This window comes from Fundulus heteroclitus, chromosome 5, assembly GCF_011125445.2.
Source record: "Fundulus heteroclitus isolate FHET01 chromosome 5, MU-UCD_Fhet_4.1, whole genome shotgun sequence".
Taxonomy (NCBI): Eukaryota; Metazoa; Chordata; class Actinopteri; order Cyprinodontiformes; family Fundulidae; genus Fundulus; species Fundulus heteroclitus.
In genome coordinates this window covers 11,119,000-11,140,844 of record NC_046365.1, presented here as the reverse complement: position 1 = coordinate 11,140,844, position 21,845 = coordinate 11,119,000, and the positions used below count along the sequence as shown (strand labels likewise).

General features: G+C 40.6%; 1 protein-coding gene across 9 annotated transcripts in view; it reads right to left on the bottom strand.

The window, feature by feature from the left end:
• Positions 1-711: 711 nt before the first annotated feature.
• adgrl3.1 (adhesion G protein-coupled receptor L3.1) overlaps positions 712-21,845 on the bottom strand; it is a 227,728-nt gene continuing 206,594 nt past the window's right edge. For 3 of the 9 annotated variants that reach the window (XM_012851254.3, XM_036136873.1, XM_021309870.2), the window contains 7 exons: positions 19,010-19,178; positions 16,180-16,359; positions 14,694-14,787; positions 9,331-9,459; positions 6,440-6,457; positions 5,661-5,963; positions 712-3,252 (listed from right to left, as the gene is read on the bottom strand). In XM_012851254.3, the coding sequence (XP_012706708.2) occupies positions 2,612-3,252; positions 5,661-5,963; positions 6,440-6,457; positions 9,331-9,459; positions 14,694-14,787; positions 16,180-16,359; positions 19,010-19,178 (1,534 nt within the window). In that variant the 3' untranslated portion in view covers positions 712-2,611. The remainder of the gene's footprint in view (positions 3,253-5,660; positions 5,964-6,439; positions 6,458-9,330; positions 9,460-14,693; positions 14,788-16,179; positions 16,360-19,009; positions 19,179-21,845) is intronic. The other 6 variants (XM_021309871.2, XM_036136874.1, XM_021309875.2 and 3 more) reach the window with 4 other exon arrangements.

Here is a 21,845-nt window from a genome sequence, read left to right as displayed (position 1 = left end):
TACTGGACAAATTGCTGCTTTTTATGGACAGTATCAGACTAGACCAAGTATATGAAAAATTAAAAACAGTTTCAGTATATTATATTATATTATATTATATTATATTATATTATATTATATAGGTTACATTGCCACATTGATTTTTTTCCAATGTCATGTGTCATGAACTGATTCCCATGTCTGGTGTTTTAATTGCAACATCATCTCCCTTCAGCAACTTTGAAAAGCGTTCTCGGCTGCATTGCTGAGCCTGTATCCCCATTTTACCCTTAAAAAAAAACAATTTGTTTATAGGGAAATAATTTTTAAATAGGTGTTATACAATGCAAATCTGGTGCATGCATATATATATATATATATATATATATATATATATATATATATATATACCTCCAGGACTGCAACATGCTTCCAGAATAAGTTGCTTAATCTGATTATGTCTCGCTGTCGGGCACACTCATTTAAGGCATTCAAAAGCTTTTGAGAGATATAGGCTGTTTATATAAGATATAAGCTGGAAAAATGTAGCATTTAATTTAAAAAGCAAACTGCAAAAAATATATCTGCTTAGTTATAGTGTAGACCTCCGCGATGGTCAGAGAAAGTGCCTCACCAGTGAGGAAAAACACAGATGGGTTTACATCCAAGTCAACGCTCAAAACAAAATCCCTTATAAAAGAAGGATATGGAAAGACTCAAGACAGACAGAAATTCAAAGCTATGTCAGTAATTTATTTGTTGGCAAACAACTTTCACTGTTACAACAAATATTAGTTATGAGATCATTCAACTTGGAACCCATACAAAAAGAATAAATAATTATCAGTAATATTGTAATGATAATCATGATCATAATAACTTAAAAAAGAAAAAAAAAAGAAAACAAAAAAATATAAAACCCCAGTGCCGCATTAAATCCTTCTTTCCCTGAAGCCAGTCTTCTTCCCTCTGAGCTTGTTTAGCCTTCTTTAGACCAATAAACAGTTAAATAAATAATTTCTCTCTGGGCGGGGGAGGGGGGGGGGGGGGGGGGGGGGGTTGAGAAGGGGGTTCATGGGTCATGGGGTAGGTGTGCAAGCTACACTTCATACACTTAATTTTTTTTTCTCCTTAATTAGTAAACATCGGCTTTTTTTTTTTTTTAGAAAGATCTGACGTGCGCACGTTCGAGTTGGGATCGTGGCACCGCACCGGTTTTCATGATAGCTAGGAGAACAACAGCTATTGTTTATTTTCAACAGGGCAGCAATGTAAGTCTGTTATAAAACTCGTCAATAGAAATGACACATTTCATAAAGCGCTCTAATGTTACTATCTCAGTCTGTTAGGTCCATCCTTGTACTTCTAATCCAGGCTCCTCTCTCAGCAACGCAGCTCCCCCTCCTTCTCTATGACTTTGCTTTATCCGTTCAGTTTTACATCTACACAGTGGTAAAGCATACAGTAAGAACTGATTTGCAAAACGTGACAGTGCTGTTGCTAGAAAAAGGACCAGGATGTCGTGTGCGTTGGGTAAATGCATATTAATTAAGGAGTGCTTTGTCGTATTTACGAAAGAATGACACCAAAAGATTGTTCCTTGCTCCTTCTGAGGTCAGTCCGCGACCGGAATATATTTCATCGTGACACTTCGGAACAGTCCCACAGACACAAAGTTTGCAACGTAAAATCCCAAAAAATAAAAGAATTGCAACATTTGTATCTGTTATTTTTATTCTGTACAATACATAAACAGTTTTGTGGTTTCTCACAATCCTTCTGACGATGAAAAACCTTTACAGAAGATCGATGAAACCCGATTTATTTATTTTTTTTCCCCTCCCCGCAAGTTTGTCCGTCTGTGACGTTAGATTCCGTCTTTGTTTTCTGCAGTCACTACAGCTTACAGGAATGTTACACTGGTCCATACGCACCTCCAGTTTTAGCCGACACCAACAGGAAGAGAGTTCGGACTATCATCTGTGATATGGGTGCAGGTTGAACTGCCAGAATGATATGGGTTTTGTCGTGGACGATCATCGGTGAGGGAACATATAATACATCCTTCACTCGACTGGCAGGAATGTGACGCCTCTTTGGGGGGCAGTTTATGGGTGAAGCTCCTGCTCTACCTTTTCGGAATAAGAGTTTTGAGACAGACACACGGACAGACACGCAGCTCCAATAACCAGGGCTTGGGCCCACGTAGAGGTGAGTGGAGACTATTTGCTAGGATCTGCTAGATGTCCAGAACGGGGGGTGGGGTGGGGTGGGGTGGGGTGGGGGGATCTTGCAGGGCTACAATCAGTCCAAGATTCCAAATTAAAGTCACCGGTCTGTTAGAATTGCAGAGTCCCTCCCCGTTACAAGTTAAAGTGTCCGTTCCTGTTTGAGGCCCGCAGATTGTTTTTTTCAGGACCCACCCGTTTCGGTTTGCACAGTTTATGACAACGCGTTTTCTGATTTGACCAGTGATATCTCAGCCATGTTGTCATAAAACATTGTTGTGTCACACAGTGTATCAATCCAGGGCTGGGCCAGCTCCATCTGTCAGTCAGCAACACAGGATGATTTCACATGAACTTTGAAAGAGTCAAACTGGGTTCGGGCGGGGTAGAGGACTCAGTGGGCTCTATAGACTGGTGACCAGATGAGAAGGGTCCACCGGCGGCTCCTCCGGAGACGAATCCGACTCCTCCTTGCTCCCAGACACCATGTATCCGTCACTTCCCCCGCGGCCCATGTGGTAGTAGTTCTGCAGCTCGTGGAGGTGGTTCCTGGAGCCCAGGTTTGGCATGCTCTTATAGTACACGTCGTCCAGCTCCGGAGCCGTGGCGCTCTTGCAAGGCTGGAGCTCTCCGGAGCTTTCCTCCTCTCCATCCGTCAAGCCGTTCATCTGCCCGTCGGGGAGGTCTGTCAAAACCGGCATGCTCGTGTAGAGCGAGTCTCTGTGGTTTGGCGAATGCGTGTGCTCGTCGGTGTGCTCGTTGGTCAGCAGGGGGAAGAAGCTCTCGCTGGGCTCCTGGGCAATGCGCCGCTGCCGGGAGAAGCTGTGAGGAGGAGGCGGTGGGGGCGGGTGGCTGTCCGGCGGAGGAGGCCGCGGGGGCAGGAGGGGCGCGTTGGACTCCTCTCTGATGATCTCCAAACCGAGGTTCTCCTCGTGAGGGAAGGCAACAGGGTTGTCCAGCACTATGGGGCTGTTGTCGTCTTTACTGCTGCCCACACAGCCACCCACTCCACTGCTGGAGCTGCTGCTGCCTCCGGCCATGCTCCCTAAAATAAACAGGAGGGAAAATACTGTTAAAATCTGCTAAAAAAATCACCCTATTACGGAAAACTATAATAAAGTTGCTTTTATGTTAATTTCAGTAATAAGCAATGCGGCCGGCTGGGTTTTGCTCCCCACTGCGAAGAGATGGCTCAACAATTTGCACTTTGGATTAAATTTGCTTTACTTAAAAATGTAGCTTTAATAAAATACCAGCATCCATATCCCAATTGACTCTGCCTATTCCCAGACACCCCTGCAATATGCAAGTAATTTTTGTGCGCTAATTGTTTAGTAATTTTGCCGTTATAGTTTGTGTGTGTGTGTGTGTGTGTGTGGGGGGATTTGTGAACAGTTAGTGCAGAATTTACTTTGAGGTCTCTGTAAAAAATAATTAAGGTTTCATCTTATTTTTGGGGTTTTCACTTGGCTAAATTTGCTGTTTTGGATTAGATTATTATTTTTCCATAAATATGTACAATATTCAAGGGCCGGTTCATCATTAAGCACCACAAGCACGTTAAGAATAGTCCACCACTAGCTAGTGGATTCAAACGAATGGCTCAGAGTTCCCAGCATCTATAGTCAAATCTGCACACTAGTGGTTGTTGGTATGAGAAAGGTGTTGGCACATTTGCTAACAGGGTTTTGGCTTCAATGGTCAAAAACCCCACAAAGAAAACAATCTGAGTCACAGACTGAACTCAACACTCAGTATCTGCTGCTGTACTGTTCTGTAATTAGGCTTGCTGCAGTGAAGCGATATTTTTATGGAATATGTCTTAAAAATTCATGCCCTATTGTAGTATGCCATGGTTACAAAATTATAGGCCACGCACATTATGCCATTGATCTATAATAAGGCTGGATTTGCCTTAACAATGTATGTTTTTTTTCACTCCTTACGATGATGTATTGTTCTGAAATGGCTGACTTAACCCCTTATCTGTCTGTGACATGTGACCTAACCTGCGGTGTATGTTCTTAAAATATAATATTTATAACTATATTCTGAGAACTTGATAATGTATTGAATAAATGTTAAAAAGATATGGAACAGCATCTTAAAAAAGGTTCAAGCTGCTCAATCGCAGCAAAATGTCACTCAAAATAAGCATGAAGTAATAGTTAATCAGGTCCTGCAGGGGAGACATTTTCTTAGCTGCTTGTCTGCACAGTGACAGATTTTACATATTTTTAAACATTTTCAATTATATCATGAAAAAGTAATGCAAACACTTTGTTGTTCTAGCAACGAATGTTAATGTTTTGTAAACTGTATCATTACAATATTAATATGCAATTACTATACTGTATTCTAAGGCTCTTTGCAATATATGATCATCCATCGTAAAAACTGAAAAGATATGCTTATTACACTTAAGGTTGCACTTTATAACATAATAGAGCTCTATTTGTTATTGTTTTTTAGTTCTTGTGGTTTTGTTTTTTTGGTAGGGTTTTTGCCCGTGGTTGCTTCCATAGAACGCTTCCATAGAACGGAAAGCAGCTGAAACATTGCTTCATAAATTTAATGGCAAAGTAAAATGAAAGTTTTCCTACAAAGTTTGTGTTCTTGCTCAAATTGCAAACAAAACACATTAAAACAGGGAACTTTCGAGCCATAACTTACAATTAAATCTGAAAACTGTGCCGCATGAAAACATTTTCAGCAGAAAGAAAGGCAGAAGCTTAAGGAACACCAACTGCATCTGTTGAGTCACATAATGCTGAAAAACACAAAGGCTTTACTGCTGAGTCTCCTGCTGGGATCAGGAAAAAAACAGCAGTATTGACAACCTTTGTGTTCGACTTGAATAGGACACAATACCAACTCTAATATTAACTGTTTATATGCATGCATATGTATTCATGAGACTCTGTAACCCTGTGATGGACTGGTTGCCTGTCCAGGGTGTACCCTGCCTTTTGCCCGTTGTCTGCTGGAAATCAGCACCAGCTTCCTGCGAATGCATGGATAAGCTGGTAAAGACCTTAGATGGATGGACGGGACTCGATATCTGCAAGTTATAATTTTTTCTTTTTATAAATGTTATGTAAGAGCAATAAAGTTTCACTATTTATCAGCAGTTATTTCAGTCACTAATTACAACATTGGAAAAATCAATGCCAGATGTGAATTAAATAAAGTATGCTTGGAGCTGTGCAATCCCCAGAAAGGGTAGGAGATACACTTCTTTAAGATAACTAAACACCAGAAACACCAAAATAAATCTACCCAATGAATATGTTTGTGTATGGATGGTGAAAGGAGCCAGACTGTATACATCTCAGAGGTTTCTAGGCTTTGAGGAAAGTAAACCCTAAAGCAGTGATCTGTCATCACTTGAAAACTCAGCACATCTTCACAATGTGGTCGTCAACTCTTCAAAGACATTTAAACCGCAGTCACCTCCATTGGCCATACTGCTGTTGACCAGCTTGTTCATCAGGTTGTGGCTGCGCTCGGTGGTGGCTCGTTCATGGTTGTTGAGGTAAGGGGGAATGTAGTTGGACGTCAGCTCCTTGAGGATCTTCTTCTCCAAGGTGGTCTCCTTGTGGTTGCCATGGGTGCCGTAACCGGCGCTCCGATCCAGGATCTGAACGCAGTCGCTCAAGTACTCGGTGCTGGCCATGGTGAAATTGTTGGGATGGTTACCATTAAGAGGGAGCGTGTCCATGACACTGGCGTCTCTGGCGTTGTTCAGGATCCCCTCTGAGGAGCAAAGCATTCAACACAAGCTCGTTATTAGGATTCATAAAGAAAAAAAGAAAAAAATGGCTTCTCATGGATTTAGAAAAAGCATTTGTCTTAATACTTCAAGCCTTCATTATTCATGTAAGAGAAGTTTGATGAGTTTTTTTATCAGTTAAAACTATCTCTCATTCAACACAAGAGTAAAAAAAAAAAGCAAAACATACAATATTTCAAATGTAACGCATCACGCCCATAACACAAATGTAAATGAATGCAATAAATGCAAAATTTAAACGGATTGCGTTTTCAGGGTGGATAACATCACTTCTGATTCTTCTGAAAAGTATCCAAATAAAAAAAGTAGTACTGACAAAAAGATTTTGGAGAAACAAATACATCAATTTTATGTGTGTTTGCTTTAGACAGCTCCAAAATAATTAAAAAAAAATAAACAAAGTTACTGCTAAGGCGGTCAGCATGAATTCATTACATACTTGTGTCTCGGTAAGGTGCTAATGGACAGCATGAGAGGGGAGAGAGAAAAGACACATTCACATTAGTCCATACGAATGAAAGGAACAGCTCAAAACAAGATATTAGCTTGATTCTGTACTCTGTGATATTTGACTGGCTGCTCTCAGGGATATTATCTTTGATTCACACACATAAAAACTATAAGAATTTAAAAACGAAAGAAATTGCATAAATGTCCATGTGCCGAACACAGCATGCGAAGCAACAGTCAAAGCAAGAGACTGCAATACGGAACATGCACATAAAATCGAAGATACACTGGGATAAAGTGATATTTCTTTTTTTAAGTTCCATTAAGTTATAATTGAGTTATGTGTCTCTTATCTGCAGAGGATAAAGGTCAGAGTCATCTCAGTTTGGAGGCGCAGAGTTAAAGCTAATTGCTTATTAAAGCAGGGCCAATTCCAGGCTGATTCTCTCCAATCTAGAACAATGTGTGAGTCCTGAACAATGAAAACTTACCCTACAGGTCTGAGCCAACTTCATAGGAACTTTTACTCCTCATTACTTTTGTATAAGAGAGGTGTTGATGTTGCTACTATTTCCACATCTGAGCTACATTCTTTTTTCTTTGTTTTTTTTAGGCTTGACAAATTTCCTACAGTGAAATCCCAAAACTATAATGGCAGAGCAATTCCAAACGATTAGATCAGAGAGGAGGAACTGCTGGTTGATGTCAAACTTGCACTGTCTGGAATTGTTTGGTCTCTAACTACACTATGAAGTGATCCAAATCAATCTCTGCCTATATGAAACTGTAACTGTCGTCTAAACCTAATAGCTGCCATGAAAGCATTCTGTGAAATGCTTTGAAACATGATGACGCCACACCATGTCGCTCACAGTCACAACTTGTAGAGCAGATTTCATTGTTCCCTCGATTATGGCAAGATCCCAATGTCCTCAATCTGAATGTCAGTCTTTATGTTGAATCATGAACATTGGCTCAGGCTGAAGCAGGTAAGGACAGCTGTGCTTTAGGTGGTGTTCTGTTTTATTTTTATTTATTAGTTTTTTTTTAAGGGGGGGGGGTGGCTTACTGAGTTATTGATGTACTGTATAACTAATTTTGGCTGTATGAGCACTCACAGTATGGTTTTCTGCTTTAAAACCTTTTTTCTTCCAGTTTTGTAAAGAATGGCTCTTCCTGTGGTTCACTGGAGTCCCAAATCCTTAGTAACATTGTCAAAACATACAATAATGCTCCAGATTAATTAAGTTAATTAATTTTATTGAAATGTGTCCCATTTCTGTCAGGGATAGGAATGTGGTGCGTGGACCTACTGGGCAGTGACCTGGGTGGGCTAAATGGGATTTCTTTGTAGGGATTAATTTTTTGTGTATTGTTTTATGTCTGTGTTGGAGAAACACTTCTTTGTATTAGCAAACTATATGTACAAAAGGAAAAAGAAAACTCAATAAAAAGACAGTGATAAAGAAATATTGTTGTAACCGTTTTCAAAATGTTAATGACATTGTTTGTTATTTATTGTTGAATTTATTTTGGTTTTGGAAGGAGGGGTTGGATTTGTGATCGTAGCCTACTTTATGTTGTCAGATAGATTATATTTAAGGGATTCCCTGATTCTGTAGGACTGGTAGTTTGTTTGTTTTATTTGGATCCCCATTAGCTTCAGCATAAGCTAAAAGCAGTTCGTCCATGTGACAATACAATTTATTACATCACATCATACACTATACTATACGCACAGGACATTTACACAACATTTAATACATATTTTACAATTAACCCTATAAATCACCAAAATAATAATAACAATAATAACAATATTTATTTAATTAAAATAAAATGTCACTACTCTAAATAGATCTATATCAAATAAGCTAACAAGTTCCCCACAACAATGTCTCCTTAATTAAATTAACATTAACCACCTAAATTTCTTTGAAGGTAATATTTCTTAAGTGAAGTTTTGAAACCATACGGAGTGTTTTGTTGTTTGATAGTATTTGGGAACGAATGCCATTCACACATTGCCCTGTACACAACTGAACGTTGAATTGATTTGTTTTTAACTGTAGGTAAAATAAAACTACCTCCTCCTGCGTGTCTTGTTGGATAATGATGTGTATTAATACTAAAGGATAGCTTTGTATATAGAGTGAAAGGTTTTTTTATTTGTTCTAACATTATATAACAATACCATTAGTGAATACACCAATTTATTTTTAACTTTTAACCATAAAAGGCTGTCATGCATTTTGTCAACATTTGATCTAAACCCACATGAGAGAGAGACACATGCAGCTTTATTCTGAATTACTTGTAGTAATCAGGCCACATTTTGCCAAACGAAACTAAACTCAAATATTGGTGTTAATCACAGTTCATTCGTGATTTGACGAGGTGGGGAGTCCCTCTTCACACAAGGCCAGGTTGGTGTGGATAGTTTTTTTTTTTTTTTCTGCGTAATAAATTAAATCATCAGATGGAAAATTCTTTCTGGATTTCCGTAGGTCATTTGTGTCTGATAATAAAATGTGTTTGAAGATCTGAAAGAGTTGGGTGTAACAAGAAAGCAAAAGCAGAATCTACTGCAGCTAAGACACTGAGTACACATAACTAACCCACACACTCAATCTTTGGATCCCTTTAATGGATCCCAGGCAGCTTCCTAAAGATAATCTAAAATTACACCGGTGAAGACACACAATCACCATTAATTACACAGTATGCATGCAATTTAGCTCACATCAGGACCAAAAGGCAGGCATCTAAACATTTCCCAATAAAATAACCATGCAAAAACATACAGATACAAAAAAAAAAAAAATAGTGCAACAGAACTTTTAAAAAGTTGAACATTCATAATAGGAACATTAGGCACACCTTGGGTGTTGTACATGCCCACGGCTGGGTTGTTATAGACTGCCGAGTCCCCCAGGAGAGTGTTATAAGGATTGTTAGTACCATGGGGACGAAGGAGAGCATTAGTTATAAGATGATTAGCCATGGCTCCTGGTACAGGCAGATAGAGAGAGAGAGAGGAAGAGCAACAGCCAGGGCGAGAGAAAAAGGAGTAGAGAAGAAAAGCAACAGCCAAGTCCAGGGAGAGAAAAAGAGAGAAAGGCAGTCGAGTGAAAGGAGAAGCAGAGTGGGGATAGAGGTTAACGGAGAGAGCATGTAGCCGTTGCAGAGTGGAAGTAAGCAAGAGGAGGAGGAGAAAAAAAGGGAAGGGAGAGTGAGATGGAGAGCGAGTGTGTGTTTGGAAGAAAGAGGGAGAGAAGAGGACACGTGAATCAAACAAGCGTACACAGTTTAGGGAGAAAGCTGAGAAAAAGCTCGACAAGTCATTCTTGCAGCCGATGCGTACAGGCTGAGTGAGGAGTGGGGATGGGAGACAGAGAGACAACGAGAGCGTGGCAGAGCGCGCAGAGCAGGCTGTGCTGCAGTTCAACACGCTCAAGCGGAGACGCATGAATACACCATAGTTAATGGACAAAAGGGTCACAAAAAAAAAAAAATGTTCTCAGTTCATTTCTTCCCCCAGCGGGGAGACAAACCGTGTTTACATTAAGACACTACATTTAGATAAATAACACAGAACAGAAACGATCTTGACAGGTCACGGCCGTTTCCCCTCATACTGAAACCCAAATGGCTCGCGAGCTCAACCAATAAGTGAGTATGTGTCTGATAGTTTGCTGAGACAATAAAGCGTCTTAATGATTTTTACATAAATCCCTGGCATAATACAATAATATTTATGTTTACAGGTATACAATTAACAAGAGCTGTGGTTGTTAGGCTTTATTCTGCTTCAAAGATCCCAAACATTTTACTTTCTAATAATAGTCTTGCTCCTCTGCTCATGTTCCTTAGGATCTCTGAGGTTTGCTGTCACCGAATTTATCAGCAAATTTCTAAAAAAGACATATATTTAAGACCTATTATGCCATACCCACCTCTAACCTAGACTGCTTCTTTTGGGATGATGAAGCTGTAAAAAAAAAACATTCCTGTGCTTTTACTGGTCTTTTTTTTTTCTCTGACATTATATCTCTGGGTTGAAGGGGACTTTTTTTGTTAATATAATTGTATTTTTACCCTCATGGTAATTTAGCGTCCCTGTGTCCCATACCGTGGGAATGAAATAGTAAAAAGTTACGGTTCAAGTAGAGATGTCCCAATCAGGATTTTTCCCGCTTCAAATATCTCATTCAAATTGATGGCATTTAATGGCAGTGAAACAACACATCCAGGGACTTTCGGGGCGTTACAGTCTCTGTTTCTGTTGACGGTGGCCGATTTCGCGTTTCTACTTCTGCAGGAGTTTCTGCAGGACGATGAGGTCCAAATGTGCGGCACCAACTCGGGGTCAGCCAGATTGGGAAAGATGTCCGACGTGCTGCCTGAAACGCGCAGAACTCTGTGATTTGTTTTATGTATAAGTGACCCAACACATACGGCGATAAACTTCAATAAACCTGTCGCTCTGGAGGTTGTTACTGTTACTGTTGTTTCAGAGAGAAACAGTAGCTAACGTTGTTTAAAGGTGCAGTCGATGACAACACTAAAGCTGTAGCTAGACTGGGGCAGGAGCTGGTTATTTTGCTCCATAACCATTTTATATCTTTGCCAGTCTTGTGATTTTGTCCCAGAAATAGGTATCTACAGGACATCGACTCTTACTGACTTGCGGATGTTTTTGTATCGGAGAAGGAATGAACTGACCCAGGCCTGGAGACGGCAGCAAAGCTCACAGGTGTACAGTAAAATTATTATTTTATTGCCCATGAATATCTGGATTGGGAAATGTTGTCAGCCTTAAGGCACTCTCAGCATTAGGATATATCTCTGCCTTCATTTTTATAAACAGAGTGATATTTATATGAGGTAAGGGAGATATCACCTCTTTCTCTAATAATGACCCCTAAAGGCAGGGCAGCTAGAAATAAATATTCCTATTGCTAATAATGGGATTGGCTGAAATTATTATGGGCAGGCCAGAGCTTTATAAAACCTGAACACTGGAAACTTGAACAGTATCCCAACCACAATCTCACGGACAGCCGGGAAACCTGGTCTCATGGCAAACAGGGAGCAGAGGCAACCGACACTCTCTCACTGTGATCGTCACCGTTTAGGTTGATTTGTTAGAGGAATCCGGAATCATAAGATCATCAAAATGGACAAGTTTAACCTATGCTGTGGTTTTACAAGCTGCTCACAGAAATGTTGGCTTTTCTTTTGGTAATTGACAGTGCAAAATGGAGCTGCAAGGAGTCAATGCAACACAAAGGCACAGAGAGTATGCCAATCAAAAGTATCCAGAATTGGTCTTTCTTTGAAAATGCCGTGATTGAGACATCTCGAGTAAAATAAACCATGTGGATTGAATCATTTAGTACAAATTTAGTAAAGGTGGGGATGTAATACCACAAGCCTAACCTTCCACTTTCATGTCGTTTTGCTGATAAGTGTTTTTAATAACATATTTTAGTGAATAATCTAAAATTTTTGGAGGTTTGTATAAGACACTTGAGTGCGATGCCAGAAATCAAGCTAAATTATCGCCTAATACCCGTCCTGCCGAGCACGAACCGAGAAATAAATTGGCGAACCTGCCTGAACTTACAGTTGTCGAAGATGATCAGATTGAAAAAAAAGTCTGAAAAAAATCCCTCCATCTAAAAAAAATTATTCTAACTGTTTGAAAGCAGTTGACAACAGAGAGTTTGAGTGACTTGAACGATACACAGACAAGATAAACAAATAGCTGCATGACAGTGTCATTTATTCCCCCTTCTGCCGTCTCTTTCTGTTCAATAGTCAATGTGGTGGGTGGCTGTTCTTTTTTCCTCAATTTCCATACTACTTAAGGGATGCAATTACCTTTGCTTGGATTTATTCCGTCTTCATTAGCAACTGCTGCCTTTACTCAACTGTGTTTGACAGGCAGCTCTCCAGAGAATAATTATCAATATATGTTATTACTGGGAACTATGCTGTTGTGTTGGCGATGTAGTCGACTGAATTGGATCAGAAGAAGTGCAGATCAAAATTTTAGCATTTGAGAGATTTCTCACATCACGCCACAACAAATATCAATGGACGGAAATTACTTAATGAGATTCCACCCCTCAGTCACTCATTATGTGACCCTTTCTGGTCGTCTGAAAATGTACTGGCTGAACAACCCTGTGTACCACACTTTAAAAGAGTGAGGGCAGAATGGAGGTGTGAGTTTCCTAAGCCTAGCCTCACTAAGTGCGTGATAATTCAAGCACTGACACGCACCGTGCCTGCTTTAGTATCCATCTGTCATGCTAACAGCTTATTAGTGGCCTGAAGAAAGCGAGGGCCACCCCTCAACTTGGAGACTAACAAATGGCAGAGTGCGTTTTCAGCGAGTGTGTGCGTGTCAGATTGTCTGGCCATTTAGGTGTCTACGCCCTCATTACACGGGCCCAGAGACAGCAGTGCATATGGATTCTGCTACTATGGTCCATTATAGAGTCCTGTTCTGGAGTGAAGGAAACAGACAGCTCCAAAAATGTCAGTAATACTTTTAACCGAGCTAAACCTTATTTAAAAAGCGTTCTAATTATAATGCTCCTAATTGAATAGGATCAGCTTAACTGAATAAACAGATTTGCCTAACTGTACTGTAATTATCTGTGTGCATATTGCTGGGTAACCTAGATTATCATGCCGTGCAAAGGTCTTCACACCCCTTGAACATTTGTAACACACCAGCACAGCGTAATGCATAATTGTGAAATGCAAGGAAATTGAGGCAAACAAACATTAAAAAAAAGTGTTTTCCATCCTCTTGACTCTAACACCCCTGAATAACCTCATGCGCAATGGTTTGCCCTCAGGAGTGACCTAATCCATCCCCATCATTGAAAATGGGAAGACACAACTGCAAGCCTACAAATACATGATCATCCACCTAAAGGAGATAATTAATTATAGCAACAGACAAAAAGCCAATGGTAACTCTGGAGGAGCTGCAGACACCATCAGCTCATGGGAAGAATGCGTTTATAGGACAACTTTAAGTCACGTCCTCCACAAATCTATCTTTTATGAAATAGAGGCAAGAAAAAAAGCTATTGGTGAAATAAAACGCCTACAGAGGCCCTGTTTGCAGTTTGCTACGAGCCGTTTAAGGGAGAATGTTCCTTTGATCAGATGGAGCAATGCCAAACTGTGTGGCAAAAACGTTGCATCATCATATATCACCCTGAACACAACATCCTCATTATAAGCATGGTGGTTTCTTTCTCTTTTTTTAAAAAAAAAAGAATCAGAATCAGGTTTAATTGTTATGTCTCTTCATACAACAAGAAATTTGACTTTGGTTGAGCTATGCTGTCAATGATATGACAGCATAGCAGGAAATATGACATATGCAGTAAATATTTTTGTGTGTAGACACATAACAGTGTTTATTGCATTAGAATTGCTCAGTCTGAGTCCAGACCTAAATCCTACTGTTTCCCATCCTGTTTCTGGCAAGACTTAAAAAGAATGTTTAGTACATTCAGTGCAATCTGACTGAGCTTCAACTATTTTGCAAAGCAGAATGGGCAGAAATGTCCGTCTCTGGATGAGCCAAGCTGGTAGAGACATACACAAAAGACTTGTAGCTATAATTGAAGTCCAAGGTGCTCCCACAGAGGGTTGGCTCAGAGGGGATGGATACAAATTTATGGCACAAAAATACTTATCCTTTTCCTTGCACTTCACAATACATGACTTTGCACTGGCCTTTCACATAAAGGCAGAAAGAAACTCTTTTTGTCGGGCACTGAAAATGTAGTCAACAAGAGATGGGTAATAACAGCTGTGTTCAGCCCAGACAATAAACACACACACACTAACCTTTATTCCCAACAATGCTTTATCACGCATCTTCATTTTTGGATGCATATATCCCCTGTAGTACTATCTTACCCCTGTAAAAGAGTTGCAAATTGGCTTATGTTCTATTTTTGACAAGGTGGCTGCCCCTCTCTCTTTTCTTCCTGCAAAACCACCCGCAGAAGGACTATTAAAAACAGGAAGTGATATTTACACCTTATTCTCTTCATCATCTTTGCTTCAAGGATACAATAATCAGAAGTTTGGACTCCCACCACTTTGCTAAATGACAGCGTATGCAGCCTCCCACCCCCCTGCTATTAGTAAAGTAGATGTGGTGACAGTGATGTGGAAGCAAATGGTAGGTATCCCGTGGTTACCTCTGTTGAGCGTGGCGGAGCTGTTGATGTCTCCAGTGATGAAGGAGGACTCCTGTTTCCTCACAGTGTCGTTCCACATCCGTCGGATGCGACTCTGCGCGCGGGAGTAGCGAGGGAAGAGAGAAAGTGTTGGGGGAACGGGGGGCGATGGGGATGGGGGCCCGCGCAAAGGCCAAAAGAAAAAGCAATTGTGATAGGGGGGAGGGAGCAAATGAGAGGGGCAGGACGTGAAGGGAGGATGGACAGGATAAAAGAAAGGGGAAGAAATCGGGTAAGAAAAGGTGGAATATGATGCACAAAACAAAGGCAGGAGAGGCAGTAGAGGAAAAAAAAAAAAAGCAAAGCAACAACCAGCAAGAGAGGAAAAAGAGTCATGCATCAGTGTCATTTTCACTCTGTAATCCTGAATGTCAGCAACAGTGTCAGTGTTGGAAGGGGTTTGGGTTATCTCACTTTCAAGCTAAAAGTACATTCGCATTTGAAGTCAGCAGATACGACCGACTGCATTTAGATGCACAGTGTCTGGCAAATCTATTTTAGATATCTTCTGCGTTTACAACCACCAGGTTTAAATGGATTTCTGGGATTTTTAGGGGTACAACAACTCCAAGTGGTGCATAATTGGGATGGTGGAAAGAAAGTGCTATACAGACCTGGAAAGTGCAAACATGTTGCATACATTTGTATTCAGCTCCAAGCCATCCGCTACTTCCAAATAAAATCCAACGCAACTAATTGCCTTCTTAAATCACCTAATAAGGTCCACTTGTGTGTTATCTAATCTCAGTATAAATTCAGCTGTTCTGTGACGGCCTATGAAGGTTTTTAGGGATCATAAGTCAATAAACTGCATCATGAAGACCAAAGAACACAGTATTCAAGCCAACAATAACACCATAAAGTATTTAAAGCAGCCTGGGTTATAAAACAATCTCCCAAGCTTTGGCTAGCTCACAGAGCACTGTTCAGTCAATCATCCATAGAAGAGGATGGCACAAATTCAAATGCACCAAGACATGGCTGTCCACCTAAACTGACCGGGTGCACAAGGAGGACAAATAATCAGAGAAACAGCCGAGGGACCCCTGGTAAGTTTGGAGGGTGCAGAGATCCACTGTTCAGATTCAGTTGCCTGCTGCCAGCCAATTATTTGTCTTACACTTTAGAAATTCAGGCTTTATCGACAAATGGCAAGAACAAAAATGTTGCTAAAAAAACAGGCGGTTCCACAAAGTACTGACTGAAGGGACTGAATCCAAATGTAGGCAACATTGTTCTGATCTCTACTCAGGGGGGGAAAAAAAAGTATTTATCACTTTCCTGATACAGTGTGCATTGCGTTGTGCTGGCCTATCACATAAAATACCAGCAGTATGTTGAGGTTAGTGATTGCAACGTGAACAAAATGTGGAAAAGTTCCGGTTTCTGACAAGTTGAAAGCGAAAGTTGATAATCCCAAACCCCTCATGGCGCGCTCCGGCCTCACCTGTGAGTCGGCTGTACTGTAGCGTCCAGGTGTGCAGGCAGGTAAGCTCACCTGTGAGCCTGTGGAGTAGCGGCCCGGGGTCCGTGAGGTGGTGGTCTTACTGGAGGAGGAGATGGACGTCTCCACGCTCTTGCCGCTGCAGCAGTGAGTGCGCAGACATTTGCCATACTCTTTGCGCACCTAAGCGTAAGCGAATTGGGAATCGAGCACAGAGAAAAGAATGTTGAAAATAACTGAATTACTACCCTGGCCTTCAGTATACCGAGGACGTGTTTTTGTTCTGACCGAGTGGGGTAAAACAAACAGTATTTTTACTCGTATTCCCAGAGTAAACATTTAACCCATAAAAAAAAGCAGCCATTAAAAAATTAGATTCATCAACTTTCCTCCTCCAACAATAACCCTAAAAAAAGCCACATATCCAACCGAAATGGACACATTCCTTGGAGAGGCGTTTGATGCATTTGTACACACGGAGCATCTGCACTTAGATCCCAATCAAGTTAGAACAAATAAAGCCGTAATTGATTTTTAACAAGCTTGTTGGACTGGAAGACGGGTTTTGCCACATGCTCTGTTTGAACAGCTGCGTGCCGAGTTTCTCCATGCATCTTGGGAGAAACTGAGTTGGGCTGGGGCCAAAGAAAACCTCAGCACAGTTCTGAGGACACGACACACACACACACACACACATATATATATATATATATATATATATATATATATATATATATATATATATATATATGCGTTGTTATAAACCCTAAACCCCCGACTCTGCAGGGCTGCAGCCAGATGAGAGTATTACACGTTTGATGCATTTTCTTGCCATTTCCCATGCTCGTTCTATACTCTGAAGCACTGACTGGGAGTGGGTGGAAGACCTGTTAAAAATTTGATGCCATGATGTCTTAGCTCTGCCTGGAAGTTGCAGATAACTCCTTAAAAAGCAGCAAAAAAAAAAAAAAAAAAATCTGCTAACAATTTCCAGCAGTCCTTTAGGTCATTCAACGCCAAAGCATAAAAGAGGTTCGCTTTTGAAGATAAAAGGAGAGATGGAAGTTAATTTGAGCAAAGTAAAATATAAATATTCAATGTGCAACTGTTACAACTTCTGCTCAAACATCAAAGTACACACACACACACACACACATATACATACATATATATATATATATATATATATATATATATTGCCTTTCTAGACCAAAATTTAAAGCAGAAAACTTCTCAGCTTATGACCTTGGCCTTTTAAGTCATGGCCAATGGGTTTACGACAGACAGAAACTTTGTTTTTCCCTCTACTCCTGCAGTTTTTACTGGGAATTACTTTGACTCTAAGTTGGTAGGAAGACTGATCAGATGAAATGCAATTCCAAAGTAATTCAATTTAATGGTAAATTAACTTAATCACAAAACCTAATTTGCACTTTGTCTTACCCCTTTTGATAAACCTTCCTGCACACTGTTTCCTATTTTGCCACGTTTGTTTATGCAGATCATAAACAAACTTTTTTTTCTAGGACCATGTCAAAATGTAAAGGTAATTAAATTCCTCAGCAACCAAAACTTAGAATTTTCAAGTCAGAATAGTTAGTATAATCATCCTAACCTGCTGACACTTAGCATAAAAGAGTCATTTCTCAACAAAGGCCTTTGGAACGTATATGTTTATTATAAGAAGTGTGACACGCTTGTTTGATAGTGAAACACCATTATATTTCTTCTCAAAGGGAAGTCTGTCTTGCAAAGTGCAGTGGTGTTGCTGTTAAAGTGGTGGGACAGCCCGGTGCTGGGGTCCCTCGTGCCTTAGGTGTTTCCCTGCATGAACACAACTATTATAAATGATGAATCACTAAGAGCCTTTAAGGACTTGAATTACGTATTAGAGTAGGGACACATCTAAAACTTATCCAGCACTGGCCCCTTAGGACCAAAGTTGCCCAGCGATCGTTATTAGTAGCCCCAGGCATAAATGTGTTAATGCTTCAATTTTTACAGCCACGTATCTGCGCTTGAGAGTCTTATTTGGAGTTTAACCGGAAGTAGTTCTTGAAATGATTAGTGCAACTCGTACGGCTGGAAGACAAAAGGTCTCCACCACTTTTAAATAGTTTCTGTTGTGGTATTTTTAGGTAATTGGCAAAAAAATAATAAAGAAAAGAAACAACCAAGTGAAAAACAAGATGCAAAGGATTCGTGGGAATACAAACGAGCTAACGGTTGGGCGCTAGCAAGGGGGGGAAACTGCCGTCTGCTTCAAACCCTCAGTGCTAAACTAAAGGGCAATTCTAGACTTTCTTTTAAAAGAGAAGTCTGGGCTGCAGTAATCAGCTCTATGTCAAAATTTAAAATTCTCCCACTGATAGAATTTAAACTGGATAACAACTAGAAGAGGTTCTATCGAACACAAATTGCGATTTGCTACAAAACTTTTCTTCTATTTGTGAAACACAAAGAAAGAGCATTTCCAATGTCCTTTATAGCATTAGGACCAAGTTAGAATGAGACAGGCAAGAAAACAGCAATAAATGTACCGGTCAAACCTAGACTGAAATGTTCAACACTACACACAAATTCTTTAAAACAAATCTGTTCTTGTCTCTATCCTCTCTACGCAGTCTTGTATATTGTCTGATTTAATCAGCTGGATGTATTCTCACATTTCTATTTACTATAGAACATCTTCATACCACAGAAACATCTGGTTTTGAAGCAATAAAATGACAACAACAACAACAACAATATAATTCTGTCAGTATAAGAACTTTTGGCCACGGCTGTACTGTACGTTCGTTTCTGTCTAACTTTGCCTCTCTCGCCCACTCACCTTTTTCTGGAGGATGCAGTGGAAGATGAAGATGAACATGCCCTGCAGGGAGTTGAAAATGGTGAAAAGGTAGGCCATGATGACGGTGCTCTCATTGATGTACATGAGGCCAAAAGCCCAGGTCAGGCCCAGCAGACACAGCAGGGCGATGGCGCCGATCACCCAGGACCTGCACAGGAAGGGGAAGTAATTGGAAACAAGCAAAGCTCCGTCAGCTACAACATGTTCTTCACGAATGAGATTCAGACTTGCAAAAGTTTGCCCGTTCTTGGCATCAGAAAAACCAGTCAGCCGAGGCTGATGCTTGTGGGATCGGGAGAGAGGGGGGGGGGGGGGGTCAGAGTGGGTTCACTGAGAGCCTTGACACTGTGGGAGAGGGATTGAGGAACAGTGGGAGTTTAACTTAAAAGAATTATACCCTTACAAGTCAGAGTGGATTTCTTCGTTTAGATAGCATCTCGGGAGAGGGAAAGAGGGTTAAAAGGCAGATTGCATCAGCTGCCGCTGTCAGAAACACTAAGTATTTTACAGCATACTTTTAACAAGTTACAGCCAAACTCTATCAGTCCGAATGCATGTCAGAAGGTTAAAGAATACCACTTTGAATGGGGGTCCAGAACCGTAACAGTTAGACGCAATTCACTTTAAAAGGAAGACTTGTCCGGGCGGCAAACTTTTCCGTTAAATAAAGGCTACAGATGAATGAGTCATAGGCCAAATGTCACAGAAATGAGGTCATGCCGAGGCACATCCGTGCAGGTGCTCGCATGAGCGTGCGTCCGTGTGTGCGTGAATGTGATTGGCTTCATGGGACAGTAAGTAGGGGGACATTACAGCCATTACAAATGACATTTCCCTCGAAAGGTCAAACTTTTGGGTCCGCCGCAGCCGAGAAGATGACTGTTAATTTGATTGGCTGACTGGGCAGTGATCACCTCTAATGCGAGGGATAGAAGCAAAAGGAAGTGGTGGAGGAGGGTGGGGATGGGGGGGTGGGGGGAACGGAACACGAGGGGGAAGATATTAGAAGAGCTATGAGAAAGGAAGGGAGACAGAGGAGGAGAGTAAGTGAGTGAGACCAAGGTGATTGATTCGATGTTGCCCTCAGTGGCACCGTTCAGGCGAGACAGAACCTCCAATAAAGCTCGCCTGATGACCCTCTTCAATAACGGCTGCACTCATCTCTCTTTTATCCCACCATTTCGCCTCTTCCTCCAAATCCCTCGTGAATTATGGTTTCTCTCTCATATCTATTTCTCTTAATTCACATACCAGCGTTGTCATACAGTGCCTTGCAAAAGTATTGACACCCCTGTATCTTGCTGGGATTTGATTATAAAGCAGTAAGTGCTTGTGCCATGGAGGGTACAAGGATAAATACTTTTCAAACTAAAACAAATAATAATCTGAGGGGTAGGCATGCTACTGAATTCAGCCCCCCCCAGTGAAACTACTTTATTGAACCAACTTAGGCTCTAATCGTAGCTGTAAGTCTTCGGGGGTATGTTTCCGATAGCTTTATTTAAACTGAAGTCTTCCTTCGTGAAAAACAGCTTAAAATAAGTTTATATGCAGCACATCTGTAAAAATACCCTTTTTTCCCCTTTCACCGATTCTTAAACAGATTTACGTCTAGACTTTGACTGGGCCATTTTAACATATTTACATGTTTTTGGTCTAAACCATTCCATTGTAGCTCTGGCAGTGTGTTTGGGGTCATTGTCCTGCTGAAAGCTGAACTTCCATCCCGGTTCTAAGTCTTTTGTAGCCTGCAGCAGATTTTCTTCCAGGATGCCCCTCTATTTAGCGCCATACATCTTCCCATCAACTATAAATAGCCTCCCTGAACCTGCTGAAAGAAAACATCCCCACAGTTTCATGCTGCCACACCCATGTCTCACAATGGGGTGGATGTTTCCATATACAGCAGTTTGCATGTAGGCCACATATTTCCTAAACCGTCTTTAAATCTACTTTTTACAGCTTTGTGTCAACAATGACTTTAATCTTTCTACTCTAAAGGGAAGCTTTATGGATGGCAGGGCTAATAGCAGTTTTGTCAACAGATTCTCCCAACTGGGATGCGGATCTCTACTGCAGCTCATCAAAAGTTATATTTAGGACATGTTTTTGCCACTTCTTTTATTTACACGCTCCTTTTCCTGTCCTGTCAGTGACGTTTGACAGCCTTGTCTTGCAGTTCTGCCATACTTTTTCCATTTTCAAATTTAACTGTGCGAAGCAGGATACTCAAGGCTTGGGTTTTACAACCTAATCTTCCTTTAAACATTTAAAAAACTTCAACCTCGGCTGGTCTGTTAAGTTCCTTGGTCTCCCTGGTGCTGTTTGTCAGGCCTGCAAAATTCAGTGGTTACACTAAGACTATATATATATATATATATATATATATATATATATATATATAAATTCCAGTAACTTGAGAGATTACTCACCATCTGGGATAAATGTTTTTTTTTTTTCCTGGGATAAATGTTTGCAATAAACCCATAGCAGAAAGACATTACAACTGTTCAGTTATGTATTTACATATTATTTGGCAATTTCTATCCTGCAGCTCTACTGTTTGTTCAGGAATGTTCTCTGAGAAACCTCCGGAGCCTTCATGAAACAGCTGCATTTATACTGAGATCAAATTACATTCCAGCGGACTTACTTATTGGGCAACTTCTGAAAGCTATTAGTTGTACTGGTTTTTATTTATGGCTATTAGAGCAAAGGGGACTGAGAACAAATGCACGTCAAACTTTTTAAATTACATTTAATTAACTCAGATGTTGTTGCATAGTTCTGTCCCAACAAATCCTAATAAAGAATG